At 30.5% G+C, this 10,351-nt stretch overlaps 1 protein-coding gene across 1 annotated transcript in view; it reads left to right on the top strand.

Annotated features, from left to right (window-relative positions):
- LOC136795964 (odorant receptor 10-like) overlaps positions 1-3,602 on the top strand; it is an 8,274-nt gene extending 4,672 nt beyond the window's left edge. Inside the window, exons 3-5 of the mRNA XM_067048215.1 lie at positions 1,730-1,837; positions 1,945-2,100; positions 3,169-3,602. Coding sequence (XP_066904316.1) covers positions 1,730-1,837; positions 1,945-2,100; positions 3,169-3,222 — 318 coding nt within the window. The 3' untranslated portion in view covers positions 3,223-3,602. The remainder of the gene's footprint in view (positions 1-1,729; positions 1,838-1,944; positions 2,101-3,168) is intronic.
- Positions 3,603-10,351: the final 6,749 nt, after the last annotated feature.

The raw sequence follows: 10,351 nt of genomic DNA on the forward strand, positions 1-10,351 counted from the left end.
GATAAAGAGGCAAATTATAAGTATATTGTACAAAACTAATAACGCGGGTAAGGAAAATGGATAAAAGTGGAGAAAATAAGGGGAAAGAGTAAAATAAAGAAAGGGGAAAGAAAACAAAAAAAGAACAAAAACGAACCTGTTCTCCTCATTTATCATCCACGGTCAACTATCTCTCATAATCATATATGTTATTTTTAATTTTATTCAAATAAATCATTTTTTTTATCCATTGTGTCAAAACATTTTTTATTTCTTTATAAGTCAGACGTTTCATTCAATTCGGCCATCCTCAAGAAGAATCCTAATAAAGTCATTGTAGTGATACATTATAACAATGAAAGTTGACTGTGATAAAGTATTTTAATTTTTAATTTTATATGAAAATTTGACTAATCAGGGTATTTTGTGGACTGATATAAGTGACCTGGGCAGAATAGCTTGCATGAAGTTGTTTTTGAAATGATTTGGTCCTGGCATTGTATAAAGATTGTCCCTGAAGATGGCCGAATTGGCCGAAACTTCGTACTTATAAAGGAATAAAAAATGTTTTGAGATTAAAATGGATAAAAATAGTATATTTATTTAAACAGTATTAACCAGTCTCAAGAAAGTGTTGAAGGTTTTAATTTTATTTTTAAAATCTAAGATTTTTAATCTGAGTACCAAGAGAAGGAAAAGCTAGCCGTCATGATGGCTTCATATATGACGTCAATTCGACATAGATATACAGCACTGATTTAGTAATTTATACTTTTTAGCTGTTTTTAATTTATTACGAAGTTTGCAGTTTTTTTTTAAACAATCAAAGAACACGGTTTCATAATTTGTCTGAATAATATTACAAACCCGGATTTCCGTTCTACAGAGTTTAGAAATGTTAAAACATCGGTGTAAGTATATTCTATATTATATAGTGTATTCTAAATTGTGTGTTATTTTTACTCCTGATTCTCATTTCCTAATAATTTCCCAAATTCTGTTCTTATTTAAGGTTTTGTGTTAAATATCCTATAATGAACTCACAATCTGAATTTTGCATTATACTAAGACTGAAGTGATTTTCAAAAAATGAAATCTGTTATTTAGTTTCGATAATAATTTTCCTTTCTGGCCAGTTTTAAGAAGTTTCTAATTTTGACATATATTTGCACTTAGATAAATAACTTTTTTTTTGTATTATTTTTACAATTAGACACAGGATAAACCGTTTGGTACTTGACGTCCCCTAACGAATACCCTACAGTCTCCTTTAATGATGTTACTCTTACCCCTGTCGAACAGATCCGCTACCTTGGACTATATCCCTACAAACGACTAACTTCGAATCCTCACACAAGGCTGAAAAGACAGGAAACTGCACGTCGATTTCGACTATTACAGCATACCAGATATCATTGCTTCCATTACAAACTCCCTAACCATCCAAACCCTCTAGTTTCTATCCTTGTTTCCTCTTCTATTCCTGACAATCCTCCAAGGCACCTGAAAAGATGTCCAGGAGATCTGCTAATGTAAAGCGTCATTAGAACGCTACCAATGGGTAGTTTCTTTACAAACCTGTAACACTCCAGTTTAACTGAGATGAAATTTACTAAATGTATTATAATGTACAGTTGTGAATAGCAATAAATAAATAAAAATAAAGTTTTACAATTTATTTTTTGTTATATTAGTTATTTTCTTCACGTATATTATGTTCAATTTACTTATCCCGTTATTTGTTTTCTAGGGAGAAACAATGAGTCCTGCTTTCATGTTTAAAATGTCAAAAGTGTTCGTGTTCCAAGGAGTGGAAGTATTCCTATACTGTTTCGGATCTTCATTCATAGAGGCGGCGGTCAGTAACTATACTTTGATAATTTAAATTGTAAAGAATTATTACATAATATAATATCAAAATATATCGATTATGATAGTTTTTTAAAGTGTTATATTCGCAGACAGAGCTCAGACTTGCAGTTCGCCATTTACAGCAGTCAGTGGTACAAGGCAAGCAAAGAGATCGGGAAGGCAGTGCAGATGATGATGGTAGGAGCGAAAAATGGTGTTCGGCTGACAGCTATAAGGATGTATCCGGTTAATCGAGAAACATTGATGGCAGTAAGTATATATGAAAACGCTATAGCTAAATTATTTTTATTTACTATTTACTTTATTACAAAACTTTATTTATCGATAGATACTACAATCTACCACAAAGTTGTTGGGAAATATATAATAGACATAACTGATCAAATTTATATTAAAATAAAATAAATTAAAAAAAATTACATAAAAATAAATAAAATCTCTCTCTAAATATATACAAACAGACGGATAAAAAAATTAAAATAATCAAACAATGTACATAAAAAGAAATATAAAAATAAAATAATAATAATGATAATAAAAATAAATAAATACAATAAAAATAATTACCATTATAATTAGTTAGTTATTATATATTCGATTGAATATAATATTGTATTAGTGGGTGATTGTTCTATGCAAACGATTTTTGAAAATTCAATTTTTCATATGCTTTGTAATATTTAAAACTCAAAATTCCTGGTTAATTCTATGATTTCTCAGAGAGGGTTGATAACATAAAAAAAAACAAAAAAACTTTCATTGCAACTTAAGAAAACTTTGACTTAGTTGCATTAACTCTGCTTCCGCTAACTTGATAATTAATAAACAAAAATAATTTTAAATAAAGAGTAGATAATTAATAAATCTGAACCTCTACAATCCATGATGGGTCAGGAGTGCAATACATTATAAGGAAGAACTGTTACTCGACCAAAGGTTGTGCAAGGATGAGTTTTTTCAATATCACGTTCTACCACCAGATTTTTCCCATGCTAAAATTACTCATTTTAAGAGTCTAGGTGGACTCCGTAGGGCCCCGAATTCCGTGTTGACTCATGGCTACAGTAACAGAATAAATAATTGTCACTCACAGCTAGATTCGAACTCGGGCGTTTGTAAAATAGCTCCTTATCACTGAGCCACACCACTCCTCAAATAACAAATATGTTGTCTTATACTTGATAACTCGTATTGTATTATCAACAATTAATGTGGACTCGATACGAATAAAAAAAAATGTATTATCGTTTTTTACATAATAAACTTAAATATATAATGTATTTTCATGATATTAAATATTCTAATTTATTATTTCAGATCCTGCAGTTCACCTATTCCACTTCAACTTTGATGTCAAGAATGACTGAGTAGAAATGAAGATGAAAATTTGAGCCATACTCAACACATTATAGAAATAATAAAGAAGGAAATAAAGCACTAGAAACTATAAATAATGAAAATGTTTATTGAAATAAAATAGCAAAAAAATATATTGTTAACCAAAATGTATAAATAAAAATAGACGTGTGCTCTTATTTTTTACTTTGCAGCAACAACTATTGTTTACTTTGCAGCAACAACTATTGTTTACTTTGCAGCAACAACTATTGTTTACTTTGTAGCAACAACTATTGTTCACTTTGTAGCAACAACTATTGTTCACTTTGTAGCAACAACTATTGTTTACTTTGTATCAACAACTATTGTTCACTTTGCAGCAGCAACTATTGTTTACTTTGTAGCAACAACTATTGTTTACTTTGCAGCAACAACTATTGTTTACTTTGCAGCAACAACTATTGTTTACTTTGCAGCAACAACTATTGTTTACTTTGCAGCAACAAATATTGTTTACTTTGCAGCAACAACTATTGTTTACTTTGTAGCAACAACTACAGAGCAGAGAAAAATTGTAATATTGTTTCTACAGAATGAATCATTATGGTTGTTCACCCACCCAAACTCATTTTTTTAAAAAATTCTAATTGATTTTTTTGGGGGTTATTTCTATATTTCGAGAGTATTATTAATTTACCTACCTTGACAAGGGCTACTAGTTCTGGAATTATCAATAGTATAGGATACGATTTGTTTTTTTGTTTTTTTTTGGTAGAAAACAAAATTTTAAGAAAAAAATTAACAATTTCAGTTAGTGAATTAAATTTGAGAAATCTACATCTCAAAAACCATTGGACGTACAGATGTCTATTAGCACTCAAATCAAAGCTTGTTAAGTAGTTCATGTCGTTTATCTTCATATGAATCCTAGTTTTCATGAAAATTCCACCTTTACCCTTCGTCGTAAACCTACTGACTGCTCTACAGTTTCATCTAATAATGTTACTCTTACCCCTGCCGAACAGATCCGCTACCTTGGACTACATTTGGACAAACGATTAACCTGGAATCCTCACACAAGACTGAAAAGGCAGGAAACTGCACGTCGATTTCGACTATTACAGCACTTACTAGACAAACGATCTAAACTTCCAACACATTACAAAAGACTGATCTACACGACTGTAATAAGGCCAATCTAGACATGGAATTGATCTTTGGGGCTCTACTAAACCTTCGAATTACTCTCGTATTCAATCCTTACAATCCAAAATCCTTCGTAAAATCCTCAATGCTCCTTACTTAGCCACAAATTCCCTATGTAACCGATCTAGCCCGAACCAGATATCACTCCTTTCATTATAAACTCCCTAACCACTCAAATCCCCTAGTTTCTAACCTTACATCCACTTCCATTCCTCACAATCTTCCGAGGCACCTGAAAAGAAGATGGCCACGATACCAGCTAATGTAAACTGTCATTAGAGTGCTACCAATGGATAGTTCTATACCTATCTATGGATAGGTCTACACGCCTGTAACACTCCAATTTAACTTAGATCAGATTTACTAAATGTATTATAATGTACAGTAGAAAATAGCAATAAATAAATATTAAAAAAAAATAAATAAAAATCATGATATTCAACAAAATAAATTCACAAAATGATGATTTCTAGTTGTTCGGATAAAATGTTTGATTTTTGAAAAATATATCTTAGGACCCATAAGTCGTACAGATGCCATAACTCAAATTGAATGTAATTTAACTTAATTTAAAGTAGTTTAACACAAGTATCAAGCAGGAGTAGTAGTTTTTATAATATTCACAAATGAATATAAATATGTCCAAATAAATTTACATCGATTTATTTTAGCAAATATAATATGAAAAACAACAACTCCTAGGAATATAATTGTTATTACTACTACTACTACTATTACTACTTTATAGTACATCAAACTAGCTTTAATTTGAATGCTAATAGAGACCTCTTCGTCGAATAGTTATTCAGATATATATTTCTCAAAATATATTCAATGATGACAGATTTTTCAGTGCATTTATAAAGAAATGTTGCTTTTTAAAAAGCTATATCTCAGCTTCTATTGAACATAATTAGCTCTATTAGAGCTCATATTTTAGCTAAGTTATTTTACTTTCAATGCGACCAACTGACAGAAATAAAACATCTAGAACTGAAGTGAATGGCCTCATGTGCCATTCAGGGTCTAGTACAAGAGCCGGAAGAAAAAAAAAGGAAGGGAGGCGAAGGAGAGCAAAGTAAGATAACCGGAGCTCACTGAATCGGACTGGCACTGCTGTCATAGTTAAGCTACTCTAAGCCCCCACTCTCTAATTAAAATATTGATATAAAAGTATAATTATTTAAAAGATGAAACGAATAAAAGATAATACCCTGTAAACGAAAAGTTTATAGTTGAAAATGTCTAATCTAATTTAGGTCAACGTAATTAAAAAGGTCTTCTTTATAATGTTCTGAGGGCCAAAACGTAGGAGAAAAAATAAGAAAGATAAGAGAAACGATTAAAAAAGAAAAGAAAAAGATACAAACAAATGGTGGTGGTATAGAACCTATCAAAAACTTAAATAAAATATTAAAAAAACCATTATAAATACAAAAATTATTGACCAACATAGTACAGAGTAGTGAACTGATATGTCAGACTGTATGTTATTGAACAGATCTATTAATTTAGTTAGATAAGCAAACATGATAACTTATACAGTGAATAATCCTGAGCTGATAAATAATTAAAATTGAGGTATAATTGTTATTATAAATAATAAATAATAATAAATGAGCTAAAAGTAATAGCTATTTGGGTAAAGAATCAACAAATAGAAATATATTCTTGAGGTAATTTAGTTGAAGATAGGTAATGCAGGTAATAGTACGTGAGACAAGTATGTAGTACGAAGTACGTAAAACTATAAGGAAGCTAGTGGGGGGAGGGAGAAATGGGAATGATAAGAGCAAAGAAAACGAATTTTTCAATATCAAAAGAATAGTAAAGTTATAGTATAAGAGTCCAAGAGGAAAAAAAGTAAATTAGATCACCCCAATTTTTATTACTTGAAAGAAAACTATACTTATTTACACCATGGGAAAAGGCAGACTAGATATAAAGACAGGTCAAGTCGTAAATAAATAAAGAGATGTTATTTATTGGATCAAAGAAATTGGATAGCAATAGTGGCAAGACGAATGGTTCATCACGTGAGACAACTAGTTAAGATTGGTCCAAGAGACAGTGAAACGTCCAACCAGAAACTTGAATCTGCTACAGAGAGAAGATGTTGTATTAACCCGTCTTCAGATAGGCCATACTCGACTCACCCACTGTCATCTCATGAAAAAAGAAAATGCACCAATGTGTCGCTACTGCTGAAACGATCTCACCGTTAGGCACATTCTCACTGAATGTATTGCTTACGAATCACACCGGTTCTCTTCAGATTTACAGGAGATGATAAGAGAAGATCCCACAACAATATCAAAACTTTTTCACTTTTCAAAAATAATTAATATCTACGATCACACTAACTCTAATTCCAGGATGCATAATTATGTTCCTTATGTAACCGATCTAGCCCGAACCCGATATCATTCCTTCCATAACCACCCAAACCCACTAGTTTCTAACCTTGCTTCCTCTTCCATTCCTGGCAATCCTCCGAGGCGCCTGAAAAGAAGATGGCCTCGTGACCTTATATTGTAAAATGTTTTTAGAGCTCTACTACTGGATAGTTTCTCTACATGCTGTATCATATCATTATCATTATGTCATTATGATAAAATTTACTTGTTGTATTTTTATACAGTTGTAAATATCAATAAAAAAAAAAGGATGCATAATTCAATAGAGTAATTTACTCAACACCTCAATTCTAATTGTAACTTTGTAAAAATATAAATTGTAATTGTAAATTTGTAACTTTCTCACTGTGTGAACATGTCAATTGTAATCTACTAAATTTATAAATCCAGTGTAAATGGCCCCTAGTGGTCGAAACACTTAAATAAATAAAAAAAAAAGAAAACTATGTATAATTTCTGGTCAAGATTGAAGAGTCTGCCTCAGTCTTAGAGTATAAGAGTCTATTGGTAAGGGGTATACTAAATGGCAGGTGTTTCAGAAACATTAAAACATAAATTAATTTTTCATTGGGAGATCTTATCTTTAAAACCACCTAAAACACTAATAAACCTAATAAAACATCATTTTAAGTAAATATTTTAAAAAATGAGCCCAAATAGAGCTGTTTACGTTTAATAGTTTCTAGAAAGCAACATTTCATAAAAAACTCTCTAAAAATGAGAAGTTAAAGAATTTGTTTTTGGAAATCAATATCCTAAAATCCATTCGACGTACAGATGTCTATTAGCACTCTAATTATAGCTAATTAAATGTACTATAAAGTAGTTCATGAGGTTCATCTTCTTAGGAGTAGTGGTTTTTAAGATATTGGCTAAAATAAATTAATAAAGTTGTTCCGACAAACTTTCATGTGTAAAATTTATATACATATGCAAATATCATAAACTATATAATAGTAATTTGAATTACCTTTGTTTTGAGTGTGGCAGACATCTGTACGTCTTATAATTTCTGAGATATATTTTTCAAAAATTAAAACTTTTATCCGAACTAGAAATTAACATTTAGTAACTTTTTTTACTACTTACTACGAAGATAAGCGACATAAACGAATTTATAATATATTTAACTAGCTTTTATTTTAATGCTCTAAGGCACCTTAACGTCGAATGGTTTTTTTTTATATATATATTTATTTATTGCTATTTACAACTGTATATTATAATACATTTAGTAAATCTGATCTATGTTAAATTGGAGTGTTACAGGCATGTAGAGAAACTCGGTAGCACTCTAACATTTTACATTAGCTAGTCTCGTGGCCATCTTCTTTTCAGGCGCCTCGGAGGATTGGAAGAGGATGCAAGGTTAGAAACTAGGGGGTTTGAGTGGTTAGAGAGTTTATAATGGAAGAAGTGATATCTGGTTCGGGCTAGATCGGTTACATAGGGAACATTGAGGTCTTTATGTATGGTTTTATTTGGGACAAAGTAAGGAGCATTGAGGATTTTGGATTGTAAGGATTGAATACGAGAGGAATTCGAAGGTTTAGTGGAGCCCCAAAGCTCACCTCCATATGTCCAGATTGGCTTTATTACAGTCATGTAGATCAGTCTTTTGTAATGTGTTGGAAGTTTAGACCGTTTTTCTAGTAAGTGCTGTAATAGTCGAAATCGACGTGCAGTTTTCTGTCTTTTCAGTCTTGTGTGAGGATTCCAGGATTTCCAAAAACCATTTACATTTGGACAAACGATTAACCAAATGTAAATGGTTTTTAGACATATATTTTATAAAATAACACCCCAAAAGAGCTATTTACTATTTACTACTTACTTATTACTATTACTATTTACATAGTTCATGAGATACATTTTTTTTTAAAGCAAAATTCATAAAAATGTACTCAATATAAATAGTTAATTAATCAATTTTAAGAAAACTATAACTCAGTAAACAAATAGACGTTCAGATATTTGCTAGCATTCAAATTGAAGCTATTTTAATGTACTATACAGTAAATTATTACGAATATCTTCATAGAAGTCATAGTTTTTATTATATTTCCAAAAAATAAATTCACAAGTTCGTGATGTCTAGTAGTTCGGACGAAACGTTTGGCTTATAATAAAATATATCTAAGGAATCAATCGACGTTCAGATATCTGCTAGCACTCAAATCAAACCTAGCCTAAATGTCCTATAAACTAGTTTAAAACCTTTATCTTCATAGGAGTAATAGTTTTTTTTTATGATGTTTTCCGAAATTTCGATATCTAATTATGTTATTATAAATATAATATAAACTACGAATAACTCTAAAAAACCTTGTAGGACATCATTTAAAATAGTGTAAATTTCTAAATTTGCTATAATATAAGGGCTAATATAGCTGTTTACGATCAAAATTTGAGTTCGAATTTTTTATGGACATATATGTGTCTATTTGCACTCAAATTAAAGCTAGATTAATGGACTATAAAGCAGTTTAGGACGTTTATCTTCATAGGTGTAGTTTTTATGATATTGACTAAAATAAATTAATGTAAAGTTTTTCGGGCAAACTGTGCAAAATATATATATTTTATATGGTTCACTGGATATATTTTTTCAAAATCCAAACCTTTGTCCGAAACAAACAGAATTAGAAATTACCATTTTGTAATGTTATTTTTTCAAGTATCATAAAAATTACAGTTCCTACAAAGATAAACGTCATCAACTACTCCTTATTACATTACTCTATCTTTGATTGATGAGTTCTAACAGACATCTGTACGTCGAATGGTTTTGAGATATAGATTTATCGAATTAAATGCACTAATGATTTTTCAGTACATTTTCTATGAAATGTGTTTTTAAAAAAGCTCATATTTTAGAAAATTTACTCGAGTTTAAATTATATTCATAATACTTCCTACTTTGTCACAAATAAAACCATCCACAAAGACCTTAATGTTCCATTTGTAACCAATCTAGCCCGAAGAAGATATCAATATATACTCCCTAACCATCCATCTACATCCTAACCTTGCTTCTTATATTCCAAAAAATCCTCCTAGGAGCCTGAAAAGATTATGGCATCTAGACCTAGTGTAAAAATATAATTTAGAGTGCTACCACTGGGTGGTTTCTCTACATGCCTGTATCACTCTGTTTTTATATTACATCAAATTTACTTAATGTGTTTTTTTTGTAAATACAGTTGTAAACATCAATAAATAAATATTAAAAAAATTACATTCTCTTTTTTTATTTATGCAGGTTTTTATCGTTGTTAAGATGTAGAGCTTAGCTGAAATAACGAATACACTAGCCTTAATAGCCTTAAGCCTTAACCTGTCTGGTTCACTGGGAAATTCCCAAGTACCTGGCGGGAATCAATAATAATCCCAATTTTAAAAAATGGAAAGGACAAGCAGATGGCAACCAGCTACCGACCCATATTCCTCACAAGCTGTGTTAGTAAAATAATGGAACGTATGGTCAATAAAAGATTAATGTGGATAATAGAGAGCAATAATCTTTTACAATCTTTCCA

Source organism: Halyomorpha halys, unplaced genomic scaffold, assembly GCF_000696795.3.
Source record: "Halyomorpha halys isolate HHAL.00 unplaced genomic scaffold, Hhal_1.1 Scaffold28.1, whole genome shotgun sequence".
In the NCBI taxonomy this organism is placed as follows: domain Eukaryota; kingdom Metazoa; phylum Arthropoda; class Insecta; order Hemiptera; family Pentatomidae; genus Halyomorpha; species Halyomorpha halys.